The sequence below is a fragment of the Anolis carolinensis genome, unplaced genomic scaffold, assembly GCF_035594765.1.
Source record: "Anolis carolinensis isolate JA03-04 unplaced genomic scaffold, rAnoCar3.1.pri scaffold_7, whole genome shotgun sequence".
In the NCBI taxonomy this organism is placed as follows: Eukaryota; Metazoa; Chordata; class Lepidosauria; order Squamata; family Dactyloidae; genus Anolis; species Anolis carolinensis.
This window is the reverse complement of record NW_026943818.1, coordinates 31,700,481-31,720,517: the sequence shown is the minus strand read 5'-3', so window position 1 is coordinate 31,720,517 and position 20,037 is coordinate 31,700,481. Positions and strand designations below refer to the sequence as shown.

The 20,037-nt window shown below is 45.5% G+C and overlaps 1 protein-coding gene across 2 annotated transcripts; it reads left to right on the top strand.

The window, feature by feature from the left end:
- The first annotated feature begins 10,157 nt into the window (after nucleotides 1–10,157).
- Nucleotides 10,158–19,382, top strand: LOC100565215 (4-galactosyl-N-acetylglucosaminide 3-alpha-L-fucosyltransferase FUT6). 2 transcript variants are annotated; one of them, XM_062960060.1, is made up of 2 exons: nucleotides 10,158–10,540; nucleotides 18,185–19,382. In XM_062960060.1, exons 1-2 carry the CDS (start codon nucleotides 10,388–10,390, stop codon nucleotides 19,322–19,324), a joined length of 1,293 nt encoding a protein of 430 aa, XP_062816130.1. In that variant the 5' UTR covers nucleotides 10,158–10,387; the 3' UTR covers nucleotides 19,325–19,382. The 2 variants fall into 2 exon arrangements, with proteins under 2 accessions (XP_062816130.1, XP_062816131.1); XM_062960061.1 differs by lacking the exon at nucleotides 10,158–10,540 and adding an exon at nucleotides 10,547–10,702.
- Nucleotides 19,383–20,037: the final 655 nt, after the last annotated feature.

The window sequence follows — 20,037 nt, the reverse complement described above, 5'->3', positions numbered from 1 at the left end:
CGACGGCCTCAGTGAATGTTTTATTTACAGTATTTATTAGGCATGTCTGATCGATGGAAAAAGTGTTTCAATTCTCGTTTCTAAAGTAGGGGGCATTGGCGCTTCGATATAGAAAGTATTTCCGATTTTTTCATCCAAAAATTTCGGATATTTCTGAAAATTCGTAACGATTCTAAATGTTTCTAAAATGGTGGACGCGCATGCGCAATCGCAAAAAAAAGAAAGAAAGAAACCCGAGGGGGGGGGGATTTTACAGGCTCTCCCACCCTCATTTCTTGAGCTATCCTCATCACATTTGCAAATAAGTTCCCATTCAAGGTAGTTTGCAGAAACAAAATAATTTTTAAAATATTTTAAAAATATATATATTAAAAAAAATTGGGGGGAGGAAAAATTAACGAAACATTAAGAGACAATCAGAGAATGGGCCAACAATGGTTCGAATGACATTGCATTGTTGTTATTATTATTACTTTCTATTAGGATGGAACACAAGTAAAGTATTATTATTATTATTATTATTATTATTATTATTATTATTATTATTTTCCAGTGAAGTAAGTCTATAATGTTAACAATTTCTTGCTTAGAGAGGAAGAGCGTACGAGTGACCTTTCCACACAGAGTGAGTAATAGGACAGAATACAAATAAATTATTAATAATATTAATAAAATATTATTATTATTATTATTATTATTATTATTATTATTATTATTATTATTATTACTTTCCAGTGAAGTAAGTCTATACCGTTGGCAATCTCTTGCTTAGAGAGGAAGAAGCGTACAAGTGTCCTTTCCGCACAGCGTAAGTAATAGGACGGAATAAAAATAAATTATTATTATTATTGAGATTCCTTATTCGGAACATTCGCGGATAACGAAGCTTGCCAGGCGTCCCCCAGTATCCGCGGTCACTTGGAAAACCTCAAATTTCCGGCATCAAGATGAAGAGAAAGCGAGGAGAGAGAGAGAGAGAGAGAAGGATATTTTCAAAACAGCAGAAAACGTCGCAAGACGAGAGTACTCCAATCATCTTCGCCATTTCGGGATATTTGGAAGTTACGAGCATCTTAATGTTCACAGTAGGCATGTCCGATCAATGAAAAAAATGTTTCAATTCTCGTTTCCAAAGTAGGGGGCGCTGGCGCTTCGATATAGAAAGTATTTCCGATTTTTTCACCCAAAAATTTCAGATATTTCAGAAAATTCGTAATGATTCTAAATGTTTCTAAAATGGGGGACGCGCATGCGCAATCGCAACACACCGGGCTTGTATGGCAATCTTCCATGTGGACGCAGAGGACGTTAGCCCCCACCTTTGCGTCCATCGTGGAAGCTTCTGATTGGCCGGGGAGCGGCAGCCATGTTAGGCTGTGCTAAGCTCCCATTCAAGGTAGGTTGCAGAAACAAAAAAAAAATTTTGAAAATATTTTTAAAAATATATTTACATTTTTTTGGGGGGGGGGAATTAACAAAACATTAAGAGACAATTAGAGAGTGGGCCAACAGTGGTTCGAATTACATTGCTGGTTGCGCTGTGAGACAATGTCTCGAAATGCGTATCAAAAAGCAAGAACAATCCGAAATAATTCCGATATACGATTCAAAACGATTTTTTGGACATGTCTAATGCGTATCAAAAAGCGAGAACAATCCGAAATAATTCCGATATACGATTCAAAACGATTTTTTGGACATGTCTAGTTCACAGGTTGTTCGTTGTGCCAAGTTTCGCCTCTTGTTCTCGTCTTCGATTTCCGTTGAGTCAAAGCTACAACCGAGAGCATCGTCGACTGTACTCTCGCCAAGGGCCGTAAAACCCATTGCCTGGTTGAAGGATGTCTTCCGGAAAAAGATCCGCGGACACCGGGGTGACGGGGGGAGCCGGGGAGAGGAAGCGGGGACCGCCTGGACCCATCGCCACAGCAACGTCGGGTCTGTTGACCACAAACGCGCCCGCCATCGCTGGGAGGAAACCAGACCGCCGCCAGATAGCAGATGAGAGCATCCCTCTCGGGGGGACGTCTCCAATGGAGACCCATTGACCCCTCGCTCTCCCTCGCTTCCCTCTTTCCTCAGCATCTGTTATCATTCAGAAGAACAAGACCCACCTGGCGGCCTTCCAGCGTGAGCCTCAACGGGAGACCGACATCCACACTTGGTTACAATGAAGACAAAGTACTCCATCATCAGTAGCTTATCGGCCTTGTTCTTGTCTCAGGTCCATCAAGGGAATGTGGGAACACCAGTTGCCTTCTATGAGGGTCAAAATACCAAATATTTTCAACACCAGGTGGTGCGGAAGGCCCGGTGGATGGGTTTTAGAGTCCTTGACAGTCACAGAGCCCGATTGCCCAGTGGAGTCATGGGGGGGGGGGTCTGTGTGCGAAGTTGGGTCCAGGTCTGTCATCCGTGGGGGTTGCAGTGCTCTGTGGAAGTCATAGCCAAAGGGGGTGACGGTACTGAAGAGCTGAGGAGCTTCTGAAGAACTTCTGAGAAGCTCCTCAGAAGCTCCTCAGAGGTTCCTGAGAAGCTCCTCAGAAACTCTTCAGAAGCTCATCAGAAACTCTTTAGAAGCTCTTCAGAAGATTCTCAGAAGCTCTTCAGAAGCTTTTCAGAAGCTATTCAGAAGCTCCTCAGAAGTTCAGAAGCTCCTCAGAAGCTCTTCAGAAGCTCTTCAGAAGCTCCTCAGCTCTTCAGAAGCTCCTCAGAAGCTCCTCAGCTTTTCAGAAGCTCATCAGAAGCTCCTCAGAAGCTCTTTAGAAGCTCTTCAGAAGCTCTTCAGAAGCTCCTCAGAAGCTCCTCAGATGTTCCTCAGAAACTCTTTAGAAGCTCTTCAGAAGCTCCTCAGAAGTTCAGAAGTTCCTCAGAAACTCTTTAGAAGCTCTTCAGAAGATCCTCAGAAGATCCTCAGAAGCTCTTTAGAAACTCTTCAGAAGATCCTCAGAAGATCCTCAGAAACTCTTTAGAAGCTCCTCAGAAGCTCTTCAGAAGCTCCTCAGAAGCTATTCAGAAGCTCCTCAGAAACTCTTCAGAAGCTCTTCAGAAGCTCCTCAGAAGTTCAGAAGTTCCTCAGAAACTCTTTAGAAGCTCTTCAGAAGATCCTCAGAAGATCCTCAGGAGCTCTTTAGAAACTCTTCAGAAGATCCTCAGAAGATCCTCAGAAACTCTTTAGAAGCTCTTCAGAAGCTCCTCAGAAGCTATTCAGAAGCTCCTCAGAAACTCTTCAGAAGCTCTTCAGAAGCTCCTCAGAAGTTCAGAAGTTCCTCAGAAACTCTTTAGAAGCTCTTCAGAAGATCCTCAGAAGATCCTCAGGAGCTCTTTAGAAACTCTTCAGAAGATCCTCAGAAGATCCTCAGAAACTCTTTAGAAGCTCTTCAGAAGCTCCTCAGAAGCTATTCAGAAGCTCCTCAGAAACTCTTCAGAAGCTCTTCAGAAGCTCCTCAGAAGTTCAGAAGTTCCTCAGAAACTCTTTAGAAGCTCTTCAGAAGATCCTCAGAAGATCCTCAGGAGCTCTTTAGAAACTCTTCAGAAGATCCTCAGAAGATCCTCAGAAACTCTTTAGAAGCTCTTCAGAAGCTCCTCAGAAGCTCCTCAGAAGCTCTTCAGAAGGTACTGCAAATCCCATCACCTGTGGTCCAGTCTCCCCCAAACCCCTCTATTATGTTCTGGTGGTCATGGGGGAGTCTTGGGAGATAGGGCGGTCTATAAATAAATAATAATAATAATAATAATAATAATAATAATAATAATAATTATTATTATTATTATTATTATTATTATTATGTTATATATGTGTGCCAAGTTTGGTCCAGGTCCGTCATCCATGGGAGGGTCACGTGTGGGGGTCGCAGTGGTCCATGGAAATCGGAGGACCAGCCACAAAATACATCACCGCCCACATATATACATACAAACAAACACTGACTTCGATTATATATATATATATAGATACAACCGCGAGACCCCCTTCTATCCACAGCTCCGTCCCGTGGATTTATTACACAACCTCCGGTTACCCAGGGACATTCCACACGTGTGTTTGCGTGTTAATGAACATCTCGACACCTCCCCATGTCAAGTCTCCAGCTCGTAAATCTATTGTGGACGGGACTTTGTTTAATTGTTCGGTGCTTCAAAAACCGGGAAACGAGATCCCCTCAAAGGGAGGCGAGTGGGGCGGGACGGGGGGGCTTGTGGGGGGGGGGCGTTGAAAAAAATTGGGAACAAAACCCGTAATCCATCCGCGGGGACCACCGCTTTGAGCCTCGCGTAATGAGCCCCTGTTTCCTCCCCTTACCCTTCGACAGGCACATCATTTCCCCATCACCATGGGAAAGCGGGGAGGGGGGGCGGGGCTGCAGATAATACAAACCAGCTGTCAATTTCGCCACCCCCCCCCCCCGAACCCATCACCAAAAATGAGAGAGAAATCTGGAGATCATTACGGGCTCCGAATCTGCCGGGTTTCCAGCGGTTTCTCTCTACGCTGCTTCACCAACCAACGAACGCGAGAGGAAACCCCTCTGACCATTTCCCGAACCGTGAGCGAGACAGAAACCCGAGGATTACTGTGGACTCTTGTTGTTTTCTGCGGATTAAATCATGATTCATGGCCCGCGAGGAGGGATAAGAAACCTTATTCCGAAATTTTTTTAAAATATTTTTTTCTTCGAGGGGCGGAAATCGAGCAAAACGTTCCGGCGACTCGTCCCAGTAATTCATCGCAGTCACAACCGGCCTATTAAAGCTGTTTCCTTTTATAACAGGGACACAATAGGTCTCGTTCCTTCATCAGAGCTTGAAAAATTACATTTTTGGATTTTTTCATAACCACAATGTCATGAAAGCCATGTGGTTTTTCACACACGCAAAAAAAAAAAATATGAATTTTTTCGCGTAAAAAACTCCTACGTACAAATTTTTCGCAGTCTTCAAAAGCTTCAGAAGCTCTTCAGAAGCTCTTCAGAAGCTCTTCAGAAGCTCATCGAAAGCTTTTGAAGAGTTTCCTCACAACCAGGAAGAACGTGGTTAACATTACTCAAGAGGAAGATGTCTGGGGGGGGCTTGGCCCCCTCCCTTGAGGGGACAGGGGCTCCTGGACCGTTGGTTCGAACCCCAGGTTTGATCCCCTTGTGAAGATGAAAATCCAAATCTGACCCAGGCCATACGAAACCAGTTTTGGAAAACAGAAGGTGGTGATTCAGATGCCATATTTCTTGGCTATCTCTCGGCAAAACATTCCCGAGGACATGCAGAGTATCCTTCCCTTCTTTGCTTGCAAATCCGATCCAGGTCGTACAAAACCAGATCTGGGAAACAGAAGGTGGGATCTATAATCCGATCCAGGCCGTACAAAACCAGATCTGGGAAACAGAAGGTGGGATCTATAATCCGATCCAGGTCGTACAAAACCAGATCTGGGAAACAGAAGGTGGGATCTATAATCCGATCCAGGTCGTACAAAACCAGATCTGGGAAACAGAAGGTGGGATCTATAATCCGATCCAGGTCGTACAAAACCAGATCTGGGAAACAGAAGGTGGGATCTATAATCCAATCCAGGCCATACAAAACCAGATCTGGGAAACAGAAGGAGGGATCTACAATCCGATCCAGGCCGTACAAAACCAGATCTGGGAAACAGAAGGTGGGATCTATAATCCGATCCAGGCCGTACAAAACCAGATCTGGGAAACAGAAGGTGGGATCTATAATCCGATCCAGGTCGTACAAAACCAGATCTGGGAAACAGAAGGTGGGATCTATAATCCAATCCAGGCCATACAAAACCAGATCTGGGAAACAGAAGGAGGGATCTACAATCCGATCCAGGCCGTACAAAACCAGATCTGGGAAACAGAAGGTGGGATCTATAATCCGATCCAGGCCGTACGAAACCAGATCTGGGAAACAGAAGGAGGGATCTATAATCCGATCCAGGCCGTACAAAACCAGATCTGGGAAACAGAAGGCGGGATCTACAATCCGATCCAGGCCGTACAAAACCAGATCTGGGAAACAGAAGGTGGGATCTATAATCCGATCCAGGTCGTACAAAACCAGATCTGGGAAACAGAAGGTGGGATCTATAATCCGATCCAGGTCGTACAAAACCAGATCTGGGAAACAGAAGGTGGGATCTATAATCCGATCCAGGTCGTACAAAACCAGATCTGGGAAACAGTAGGTGGGATCTATAATCCGATCCAGGTCGTACAAAACCAGATCTGGGAAACAGAAGGTGGGATCTATAATCCAATCCAGGCCATACAAAACCAGATCTGGGAAACAGAAGGAGGGATCTACAATCCGATCCAGGCCGTACAAAACCAGATCTGGGAAACAGAAGGTGGGATCTATAATCCGATCCAGGCCGTACAAAACCAGATCTGGGAAACAGAAGGTGGGATCTATAATCCGATCCAGGTCGTACAAAACCAGATCTGGGAAACAGAAGGTGGGATCTATAATCCAATCCAGGCCATACAAAACCAGATCTGGGAAACAGAAGGAGGGATCTACAATCCGATCCAGGCCGTACAAAACCAGATCTGGGAAACAGAAGGTGGGATCTATAATCCGATCCAGGCCGTACGAAACCAGATCTGGGAAACAGAAGGAGGGATCTATAATCCGATCCAGGCCGTACAAAACCAGATCTGGGAAACAGAAGGCGGGATCTACAATCCGATCCAGGCCGTACAAAACCAGATCTGGGAAACAGAAGGTGGGATCTATAATCCGATCCAGGCCGTACAAAACCAGATCTGGGAAACAGAAGGAGGGATCTACAATCCGATCCAGGCCGTACAAAACCAGATCTGGGAAACAGAAGGTGGGATCTATAATCCGATCCAGGCCGTACGAAACCAGATCTGGGAAACAGAAGGTGGGATCTATAATCCGATCCAGGCCGTACAAAACCAGATCTGGGAAACAGAAGGTGGGATCTATAATCCGATCCAGGCCGTACAAAACCAGATCTGGGAAACAGAAGGTGGGATCTACAATCCGATCCAGGCCGTACAAAACCAGATCTGGGAAACAGAAGGTGGGATCTATAATCCGATCCAGGCCGTACGAAACAAGATCTGGGAAACAGAAGGAAGGATCTCTTGATGTTGCTTGGTCGGTGTGTTTGGATTCGGATGTTTTCCGGCCCTTTTGTTCTTTGCTCGGGACGGGAACCCGATTCGATCCCCTCTCTTTGTAACCGTAATAAAAAATAACGATTCCTGTGTGCGATTCCAAGAAAACCTTCTCCGGAAAAAGGGGGGAAACCCGTAATGTTCTCCCCTTGTCTCATTAGCGTGAGGTTTTCTCAAAACAGGCCGCAGACCTTCTCCTCCTTTTCCCCGGCGGGTTATTTATGGCGTTCTTTTCCTTCCCTCTCTTTCCATGCCTCGACGCCAATCAAAATGAATTTTTTCGAACTTCATGGGTCTCTTTTTATGGTTCGTCACGGCAGAAGTGGAGCCAAAGGGCAAGTGGAAACAAGCGAGGACGGGGTCTTACGTGCCGGGTACACCGTGGGTGGCCTCGCTGGAATTAATGGCCATTTCTACATGATTTCGCTCAGAGCAGCTGTTTGGGAGACGGCGGGTAAACAAGGCGAGCCGCTACCACCACGAGTTGGTACTCAATCCCTTACGAGTAGCAGCAACTCGGCCTCTCGCATCTGCGGGGGGCGACGGGGCCTCCCCAAGGTTTCGGATTCAGTTTTACGGCTCATCCGTCATCCTTTCCGCCGTACGAGCCGGTCCTTGGGGTCGACTTCGCAACCGTCGTTCGGCCAGGTGGACGAGGAATGAGCCGTTCCTCCAAGGAGATCGTAGTTTCCGCTACTTTCACAACACTTACGACTGAGAATAGACAAGCGAAGAGAGCTTGCCTTGGCCTCTTCTCTCCCTTCCGCTGAGTTAACGCAGACTCTTTGCATGTCTTGTCGAAGGCTTTCATGGCCGGAATCACTTGCTGTTAGTGTTCTGGGCTGTGTGTATAGTAGACATGTCCAAAAAATCGTTTTGAATCGTATATCGGAATTATTTCGGATTGTTCTCGCTTTTTGATAGGCATTCCGAGACATTGTCTCACAGCGCAACCAGCAATGTAATTCGAACCATAGTTGGCCCATTCTCTAATTGTCTCTTAATGTTTCATTAATTTTCCCCCCTAAATTTTTTAAATATATATTTTTTAATTTTTTTGTTTTGTTTCTGCAACCTACCTTGAAGCTTCCACGATGGACGCAAAGGTGGGGGCTAACGTCCTCTGCGTCCACATGGAAGATTGCCATACAAGCCCGGTGTGTAGCGATTGCGCATGCGCGTCCCCCATTTTAGAAACATTTAGAATCATTACAAATTTTCGGAAATATCCGAAATTTTTGGGTGAAAAAATCGGAAATACTTTCTATATCGAAGCGCCAGCACCCCCTACTTTAGAAACGAGAATTGAATCATTTTTTTCATCGATCGGACATGCCTAGTGTATAGTATATACACCCCACTTGCCTCATTTCCAATAGATCTCTGAACGAACCTCTGGGGATGTCTCCCACAGATGCAGGTGAAACATAAGGAATGAATGCTCAGTCTGATGATGAAGGAGGATTTGGGGTTTCACAGTCTGAAAATGTTGTAGGAGACTCAGAGTAGGGAGACAAGATGAGATAGCAGAGGCTTCAGATCAGCATGACCCTTTGCAGCTTTCAGAACGGAAGGAGGGAAGTCAGGAGAGTCAACAACAGCCAGGTGTTTCACTTTCAGATAGTGATCATGAGGGAGTGCAATTAGACAGAAATGCCAGAAAAGAACCAGACTCCCCAGGCATTATCCAAGGATTGCGGCCGAAAGGCTGGGAGCCCAAGGTCAAAGAAATGCAAAACCTGAACTAGGACTTTATTATTATTATTATTATTATTATTATTATTATTATTATTATTATTATTATTATTATTCTATCCCGACTCCATCTCCCCAAGGGGACTCGGAGTGGCTTACCTGGGGACGGGCCCGATCAACATCATAAAAATAATCAAATTAAAATCCATACATCGTATCTTAAATCAGGATAAAGCAAGCAACCGTTTAAAACAATTATAAAAGCATAAAAACAATCTCAGATGGATTAGGAATCGGCTGAAACAGGAACAAAGCAGGAGATCTTGCTCTAAAAGCAAAGTTGCCTGATCTGAGACTCCTTCTTACAGGACATGAATGCATTTCTTTGGCCTTGGGTTCCCAGCCTTTTGACCGCAATCCAAGATTTGCTTGGATGGTGGGTCTCCTGCAGCACAATAGTCCTGGTGATGGAGCTGAATGGAATCCGAACGGGGGTCCCAAAGGCCATCTAGTCCAGCCTTATTGGACAGGGTTGGGATCACCTTAGATTCCCAGAGGGACTCGGGGCGGCTCACAGATATAAAACCAGCATACAGTGATATCAAATACAAATATCCAATACAAAAACACACAAATTTAAAAGGCATTAAAAAAAAATCACAATCATTATAAAACACATGAAAAACACAGCAATATTTAGACAGAAATGCCAGAAAAGAACCAGACTCCCCAGGCGTTATCCAAGGATTGCGGCCAGAAGGCTGGGAACCCAAGGCCAAAGAAATGCAAAACATGAACTAGGACTTGAAGCTTGAAACAGGGACAAAACGGGAGATCTTGCTCTAAAAGCAAAGTTGCCTGATCTGAGACTCGTTCTTACAGGACATGAATGCATTTCTTTGGCCTTGGGTTCCCAGCCTTTTGACTGCAATCCAAGACAGAGCTGAATGGAGTCGGAACGGGGCTCCCAAAGACCATCTAGTCCAGCCTTATTGGACGGGGTTGGGATCGCCTTGGGTTCCCCGTTTTCTCGTTCTCTCGACATTCACAAGAGTAACGGACCCCTGCAAACTGAAATGACAGCACAAGGCTAATTTCCAGGTGTCGGCGAGGAAATCCCAGAGTATCACGCTTTGTGGGGTCGCGGCCGGGAGCGTGGTTGTGAACACCTTTGTAGAGCCGGAATCTGGAGCCTTTTCCACACATCTGGGAAGCGACCAAATCTCTGATGTCTGGTCCAGGAAATCCTTGGGATTCTCACGGTTCAAAGCATAAACAAGTGGGAACCGAGGCTAAACGTGGGGTGTTCGTTAAAATCCTCCCGTGACCCACTTCTATTTATCACAGGAGGCCGAAACTACACATGTGTCATGATATCCGTCTTGATAGGTGACGTGCCGATTTAGAACTCCGAACTGATCACGGTCTTGTTTTTACGGGGTGACGAAGTGGTTTCATCTACGCTGACGATCGTGCCATCACCACCCAAGTACAGAGCTTTGAAATGGTTGAACAGACACTCTCCAAATAATTCATCTATGGCAACGATTGTGCCATCACTGCCCAAGCAGAGAGCTTTGAAATGGTTGAACAGATGCTCTCTGAAGATTTCATTTATGCCGACGATCGTGTCATCACCGCCCAGGCCGGGAGCTTGGAAATGGAAGAACAGACGCTCTCCGACGCTTGAGGTGCTCTTACTGCCTATTACGGGGGAAACCAGCCGATTTCTAATCCAGCTGAGATTGTTTTTATAATTGTTTTAAACGATAGTTTGATTTATCCTGTTTTAAGATACGATGTATGGATTTTAATGTGATTGTTTTTACGATGTTGATCGGGCTCGTCCCCAGGTAAGTCTCTCCGAGTCCCCTTGGGGAGATGGAAGCGGGATAGAAAAAGAAAATAATAATAATAAATAAATAAAATAAGATAATAATAATAATAATAATAATAATAAATAAAATAATAATAATAATAATAAATAAAATAATAATAATATAAATAAAATAATAAAATAAAATAATAATAATAAAATATAATAATAATAATAATCATCATCATCATCATCATCTAATTCATCTATGCCAGTGATTCCCAAAGTGGGCGCTACGCCCCCTGGTGGGTGATGGCACCTATTAGGACATGGGGGCGGGGCCAAGGGAGGGGCGGGGCCTCTTCCCAAGTGCCCGAGACAGGGCTGAGCACCTGTTAGGACACAGGGGGCAGAGCTAGAGGAGTGGGCGTGGCTTCTTCCCAAGAGCCCGAGACAGGGCTGAGAATCTATACCTCTCCTGAGGCGCTTGTTGGGACCAGAGGGCGGAGCTAAGGAAAGGGGCGGGGCCTCCTTCTAAGAGCCTGAGACAGGGCTGAGCCTCTATACCTCTCCTGAGAGGCCTTTTAGGACTAAAGGGCGGGGCTTAGAGGGGTGGGTGTGGCTCCTGCTCAAGAGGGAATCACTGTCATAGACGCACAGACATAAATCCACACTTTCAGCTGTCAGCCAAAAGTGACGGTTCTTATGAGTTAATTACAACTATTTACATAGCACGGCCGGAGCGGTTCATCTAAGCATCCGTCCAGATTGACTGCAACTGAGCAAAGAGTTAGGTGTTCTTACTGTCTAATCCATGTAAAATGCAGACGTGTGCTTTTTCACCTTAAGAACACCTTCCTAAGACCCACGGAGATACTCACAGGAGCACCTCAGCAAGCGAGAGTCCAGAAAACTCTTTGCCTTCAGGGTTTTACAACTGAAAGAGACCCCGGAGGCAGACTTATCCCGAAACGGGTGGGAACGAAAAACGTCAACGGCGAGCTCGAGAAGAGGAGGACACTTCACCTGCTAATAATTTTTGATGTTTCGTGAACTTTGGGAATCACTGGCATAGATGCACAGACATAAATCCACACTTTCAGCTGTCAGCCGAAAATCTCTTAATTCTTATGAATTAATTACAACTATTTACATAGCACAGCCGGAGCGGTTCATCTAAGCATCCGTCAGGATTGTTGGCGACTGAGCTAAGCTTTAGGTCTTCTTACTGTCTATTACAAGGAAAAACAGCTGATTCCTAATCCATGTAAAATGCAGACGTGTGCTTTTCGCCTTAAGAACACCTTATCCTGAAACGGGCGGGAAAGAAAAACGTCAGCGGCGAGCTTGAGAGGAGGAGGACACTTCACCCGCTAATTCTTTTTGATGTTTCGTGAACTTTGGGAATCACTGGCGTAGATGCACAGACATAAATCCACACTTTCAGCTGTCAGCCGAAAATCTCTTAATTCTTATGAATTAATTACAACTATTTACATAGCACAGCCGGAGCGGTTCATCTAAGCATCCGTCCGGATTGTTGGCGACTGAGCGAAGCTTTAGGTGTTCTTACTGTCTATTACAAGGGAAAACAGCTGATTCGTAATCCATGTACAATGCAGACGTGTGCTTTTCGCCTTAAATGACGGTTCTTATGAATTAATTACAACTATTTACATAGCACAGCCGGAGCGGTTCCCCTAAGCATCCGTACAGATTGATGGCAATGGAGCAAAACTTTAGGTCTTCTTACTGTCTAATCCATGTAAAATGCAGACGTGTGCTTTTCACCGTAAGAACACCTTCCTAAGACCCACGGAGACACTCTCAGCAAGCGAGAGTCCAGGGTTTTAGGACTGAAAGTGACCCCGGAGGCAGACCAATCCCGAAACGGGCGGGAACGAAAAACGTCAACGGCGAGCTCGAGAGGAGGAGGACACTTCACCCGCTAATAATTTTTGATGTTTCCTGAAACAAGAGAGACGGGCAGACAGGGAATGGCGATCCCTTTGCTTTGGGTCGGAATGAGGAGCAGGAAAAACGAGTTTTGGACGTCGAAGATGCTTCGGGGAGGATGGACGGATGGAAGGTGTTCACACCAAACCGTTGTCCTTCTGGGCATGATCTCCGTTGCCCAGGGATTCTTGTACGAGGAAATATAAATCTATATATATAAAATGATAAAGTTGTTTGCGCAGTGACTATAACAACAAAAGTAAACATCCTAGAAATACGAAATTTGGCAACACAATGCAAAAGGCTTGCCTCCAGGTTACAACAACACAACCACACCACAAAACCACAATCCAGACCCACAAAACTCACAACAACGCATCATGCGATAACAACACAACTAAACGCCCCAGAAATACAAAACTGGCAACACAATGCAAAAGCCTTGCCTCCCAGTTGTAACAACACAATCACACCACAAAACCACACAGGACCCACAAAACTCACAACAACGCATCATGACTATAACAACACAACTAAACGCCCCAGAAATGCGAAACTTGACAACACAACGCAAAAGCCTTCCCTCCAGGTTGTAACAACACAACCACACCACAAAATCACAATCCGGACCCATAAAACTCACAACAACGCATCGTGACTATAACAACACAACTAAATGCCCCAGAAATATGAAACTTGGCACACAACTAAACACCCCAGAAATATAAAACTTGACAACACAATGCAAAAGCCTTGCCTCCCGGTTGTAACAACACAACCACACCACAAAACCACAATCCGGACCCACAAAACTCACAACAATGCATCGTGACTATAACAACACAACTAAACGCCCCAGAAATACGAAACTTGGCACACAACTAAACGCCCCAGAAATACAAAACTTGGCAAAACAATGCAAAAGCCTTGCCTCCCATTTGTAACAACACAACCACACCACAAAACCACAATCCGGACCCACAAAACTCACAACAATGCATCATGACTATAACAACACAACTAAACGCCCCAGAAATACAATACTTGGCAAAACAATGCAAAAGCCTTGCCTCCCATTTGTAACAACACAAACACACCACAAAACCACAATCCGGACCCACAAAACTCACAACAATGCATCATGACTATAACAACACAACTAAATGCCCCAGAAATACAAAACTTGACAAAACAATGCAAAAGCCTTGCCTCCCGGTTGTAACAACACAACCACACCACAAAACCACACAGGACCCACAAAACTCACAACAACGCATCGTGACTATAACAACACAACTAAACACCCCAGAAATACGAAACTTGGCAACACAACGCAAAAGCCTTCCCTCCAGGTTGTAACAACACAACTACACCACAAAACCACAATCCGGACCCATAAAACTCACAACAATGAATCGTGACTATAAGAACACAACTAAACGTCCCAGAAATACGAAACTTGGCACACAACTAAACGCCCCAGAAATATAAAACTTGACAACACAACGCAAAAACCTTGCCTCCCGGTTGTAACAACACAACCACACCACAAAACCACAATCCGGACCCACAAAACTCACAACAATGCATTGTGACTATAACAACACAACTAAACGCCCCAGAAATACGAAACTTGGCACACAACTAAACGTCCCAGAAATACAAAACTTGACAACACAACACAAAAGCCTTTTCTCCCGATTGTAACAACACAACTACACCACAAAACCACAATCCGGACCCACAAAACTCACAACAACGCATCGTGACTATAACACAACAAAACGCCCCAGAAATACAAAATTTGACAACACAATGCAAAAGCCTTGCCTCCCAGTTGTAAGAACACAACCACAACACAAAACCACAATCCGGACCCACAAAACTCACAACAACGCATCATGACTATAACAACACAACTAAACGCCCCAGAAATACAAAACTTGACAAAACAATGCAAAAGCCTTGCCTCCCGGTTGTAACAACACAACCACACCACAAAACCACACCGGACCCACAAAACTCACAACAACACATCATGACTATAACAACACAACTAAACGCCCCAGAAATACGAAACTTGGCAACACAACACAAAAGCATTCCCTCCCGATTGTAACAACACAACCACACCACCAAACCACAATCCGGACCCACAAAACTCACAACAATGCATCGTGACTATAACAACACAACTAAACGCCCCAGAAATACAAAACTTGGCACACAACTAAACGACCCAGAAATACAAAACTTCGCAACACAACACAAAAGCCTTGCCTCTCAGTTGTAACAACACAACCACACCACAAAACCACAATCCAGACCCACAAAACTCACAACAACGCATTGTGACTATAACAAATACAACATTTGACAACACAACTCATCCACCTCCCCAATCCCTACATTCACACTTGGCCTCCAAAAAAACAATTACAATAATAACAATGACAACAACAACAACAATAAGAATCAACACCATCACAGGCAAGAAACAGCCAGGCACTGAGGCTGAGAGGCCAGTCAGTGCTAAACTGGGCCTCCAAAAAACAATACAGTAGCATCTAACTTATCCAACCTTCATAATCACTACAAGAACAATAATAATAAACACCTACACAGGCAAAAAAAAAAAAGACTATTGTACCACAATAAAAATATAAACCGCACTCAGCAGAATCAGACATTACAATTAACAACATACCAAAGACAACAGGGATCTCAAGCAATTATCAATCAACACAAAAATTGAAGAAGGTAACAGACTTCAAATACTACTACTAATGTGAGTATAAAGAAGGTGGAGGTCACAGCATAAATACAACCTAATGTAGACTGACCAACACCACCAGACTCAGACACAGCAACGCGTGGCCGGGCACAGCTAGTCATGAGATATAAATAATAAATCATTGTCAAAATGGTATTGCGACACCCGCCCCCGGATGGGTTCGGGACATCCAGTTGTTCCCAAGCCTATTCAACCCCGGGTGACGTGTTCCCGAAGTTCTACCGTCACCAGTTCGACCATTAAGGAGCTATCTATCAAAACCAACATCTTGGGAACACAATGAGCCAGACCTCGCCTAAAAAAGTCTTTCGGTTCCGGAATATTTTCTACGTTCGGTAGTTAGGGTAGATTCCTCAACGAGACTCGTCCTTGAGGTGGTGAGGTCAGTTGGAAGCAAGGTAGGTGGTCTAATGGCTCAAGTATTTTGCATTGTTTTAAATCTGTATTTCACTGCTCACGTTTTATTCTATTGTATCGTTGTGTCTTGGCGTCGGATTCTGCCAGTTCGGGTGAGAAGGTCGGGATAGGAATGATGGAAATAAATAATAATAATAAATAAATAAGTGGGGTCCGTAAATGCCCAGGGTGGGAGGAAGAAAGGACTCTTGTCCATTGGAGGCAAGCGTGAAGGTTGCCATCGTCCACCTTGGTCCACCTTGGTCCACCATGGCTCACCATTGGTCCACCATGGTCCACCTTGGGTCACCATTGGTCCACCATGGCCCACCTTGGTCCACCATGGCCCACCTTGGGTCACCATTGGTCTACCATGATCCACCATTGGTCCACCTTGGGTCACCATTGGTCCACCATGGCCCACCTTGGTCCACCATGGCCCACCTTGGGTCACCATTGGTCCACCTTGGTCTACCATGGTCCACCATTGGTCCACCTTGGGTCACCATTGGTCCACCTTGATCCACCTTGGGTCACCATTGGTCCACCATGGCCCACCTTGGGTCACCATTGGTCCAGCATGGTCCACCTTGGTGCGCCATGGTCCACCTTGGTCCTCCATTGGTCCACTATAGTCCACCTTGGTCCACCTTGGTCCACCTTGGTCCACTGTGGCTCACCATTGGTCCACCATGGCCCACCTTGATCCACTATAGTCCACCTTGGTCCACCTTGGTCCATTTTGGTCCACCATGGCCCACCTTGGTCCACCATTGGTCCACCTTGGTCCGCCATTGGTCCACCATGGTCCACCTCGGTCCACCATAGTCCACCTTGGTCCATTTTGGTCCATCATTGTCCACCTTGGTCCACCATGGTCCATCTTGGTCCACTATAGTCCACCTTAGTCCACCATTTTCCACCTTGGTCGACCATTGTCCACCATTGGTCCACCATGGTCCACCATTGGTCCACCTTGGTCCAACATAGTCCACCTTGGTCCACCATTGGTCCACTATTGTCCACCATTGTCCAACATTGGTCCATGATATAATGGGTTAACTGGAGAGGACTGTGTCAGCCATTAGTGGGCTGAGCATGCCAGGACTCAGAATTCCGATCGGCTGCTGTCTCTGGAACAGGAACGGTTCCAACTGGCACTCTCACCCGAGAGATTGAAGAGAGCGCTGGTTGGGAACAGCCAGGCATTAGATGGCTGCCAAGTCATACGATACGTATAGTGTAATACAATATAATATAATATAATATAATAATAATACACTATTATAATTGTATATTTATATTACATGTAATATTACGAATAATATTGCAATACAGTGTTCCCTCACCACTTGCGAAAAGTGAAAATTTGTTCTCTGTAGGAATTCAGAGAGACCGCTGTATATATTGTTGCTCTGTTCGATCTTTTGAACTGTGAAGTAAATGTTACTTCTTAGACAACCCTGAATGACATTTTAATTCCACCGCAGGGTATATTTTGGTTCGAAAATTGTAGTAAAGGACTGTTTATTCCCTCTGCTTTCTGTAGGAATTCAGAGAGACCGCTGTATATATTGTTGCTCTGTTCGATCTTTTGAACTGTGACGTAAATGTTACTTCTTAGACAACCCTGAGTGACATTTTAATTCCACTGCAGGGTATATTTTGGTTCAGAAACTGTAGTAAAGGACTATTTATTCCTTCTGTAGGAATTCAGAGAGACCGCTGTATATATTGTTGCTCTGTTCGATCTTTTGAACTGTGAAGTAAGGTTACTGTTACTTCTTAGACAACCCTGAGTGACATTTTAGTTCCACCGCAGGGTATATTTTGGTTCGGAAACTGTAGTAAAGAACTATTTATTCCCTCTGCTTTCTGTAGGAATTCAGAGACTGCTGTATATATTGTTGCTCTGTTCGATCTTTTGAACTGTGGAGTAAATGTTACTTCTTAGATAACTGAGTGACATTTTAATTCCACCGCAGGGTATATTTTGGTTCGGAAAGTGTAGTAAAGGACTGTTTCTTCCCTCTGCTTTCTGTAGGAATTCAGAGAGACCGCTGTATATATTGTTGCTCTGTTCGATCTTTTGAACTGTGAAGTAAATGTTACTTCTTAGACAACCCTGAATGACATTTTAATTCCACCGCAGGGTATATTTTGGTTCGAAAGTTGTAGTAAAGGACTGTTTATTCCCTCTGCTTTCTGTAGGAATTCAGAGAGACCGTTGTATATATTGTTGCTCTGTTCGATCTTTTGAACTGTGAAGTAACCCTGATATTTTAATTCCACTGCAGGGTATATTTTGGTTCAGAAACTGTGGTAAAGGTTTCTATATGCACATTATTTTCCCGTGTCTCTCTTCCCTCCCAGGGTCACTCCATGGGCTCGAGTGGACAAGCGCCAGGTCTAACTTGCTGGAAGGTCTTGACCTTCCTGATCCTCCAGCTCAGCTTCAGTGCGATCTTCTTCGCTTACGTCCGGATACATGGCAAGGCAAACCAAGAGGTCCCTGAGTTCGACATGGTCAGCCAGACCCGATGTCCTCCGGTCAGCCAGACCCCATGTCCTCCGGCCGGCCAGCCCCAACGTTCTACGGTCGGCGAGCGGTCCTCCAACTTGATCACCATCTTGCTGTGGACATGGCCTTTCGGCAGGCCTTTTTTGATACAGAAGTGCTCCCAGCTGCTGGGCCTCCCCGACTGCGACTTCACGACAAACCGCAGTCGGTACCAGGAGGCGGACGCGGTAATCGTCCACCACCGGGATGTCTGCTGGAGCGCCGGAAAGCTCCCTCAATTGCCGAGACCACCGTCCCAGCTCTGGATCTGGTTCAACCTGGAGTCGCCCTCCGCCTCCCCGAACCTCCACTTCATGGACCACCACTTCAACCTCACCATGAGTTACCGCCGAGACTCGGACATCTTCACTCCGTACGGCTGGATGGAGGTCCTCCCTCGTCCGGGAAACGTCACCGTCCCACCCAAGTCCAAGTTGGTCGCTTGGGTGCTGAGCAATTGGAAGGCAGGCTCCCGCCGGGTGCAGTACTACAACGAGCTCAAGAAGCACCTGCAGGTGGACGTCTACGGGCGGGGCCACCTCCCTCTCCGGCGGGAGGATCACCTCTCGACCTTGTCCCAGTACAAGTTCTACTTGGCCTTTGAGAACACCGTCCACGAGGACTACATCACCGAGAAGGTCTGGCGGAACTCCTTCGTCACCTGGGCGGTGCCCGTGGTCCTCGGGCCTCCGAGGAAGAGCTACGAGCGCCACATGCCTCCGGAGTCTTTCATCCACGTCGACGACTTCCCCTCCGCCCAAGACTTGGCCACGTTCTTACAAGAGTTGGACCGGAACGCGACCCGGTACCAGAGTTACTTCCGTTGGCGCGAGAGGCTGAAGCCTGTCGGCGAGACCTGTTGGGCCATGCACTTCTGCAAAGCCTGCTGGGCCTTACAGAAGAAGCCGGTCCAATACCAGACCATTCCGGAACTGAGCAAGTGGTTCAAGTAACGTGGTTGTGTCGGGACTCAAGGGTTGGCAAAATAAAAAAATCTTTGGATGTGGAAAACAGAGGAGCTTCTGTGTTGTCTCGTGTTCAAAATAGCGTGTAAAATTACCTTCGGGGTTATAATAATAATAATAATAATAATAACAATAATAATAATTTTGTCTTTATACCCCGCCCCATCTCCCCGAAGGGACTTGGGGTGGCTTACATTTGGCCAAGCCCAGGTCACAAACAATATAAAAAGATAACAATAGCCACTCTGAGTCCCCTCGGGGAGAAGGGCGGGGTATAAATGCATGTAATAATAACAATAAAACAATAGACATGTCCAAAAAATCGTTTTGAATCGTATATCGGAATTATTTCGGATTGTTCTCGCTTTTTGATATGCATTCCGAGACATTGTCTCACAGCGCAACCAGCAATGTAATTCGAACCATTATTGGCCCATTCTCTAATTGTCTCTTAAGGTTTCGTGAATTTTTTTCCCCCCAAATTTTTTTTAAAATATATTTTTTGTTTCTTCAACCTACGTTGAATGGGAGCTTAGCACAGCCTAACATGGCTGCCGCTCCCCAGCCAATCAGAAGCTTCCACGATGGACACAAAGGTGGGGGCTAACGTCCTCTGCGTCCACATGGAAGATTGCCATACAAGCCCGGCGTGTAGCGATTGCGCATGCGCGTCGGCCATTTTAGAAACATTTAGAATCATT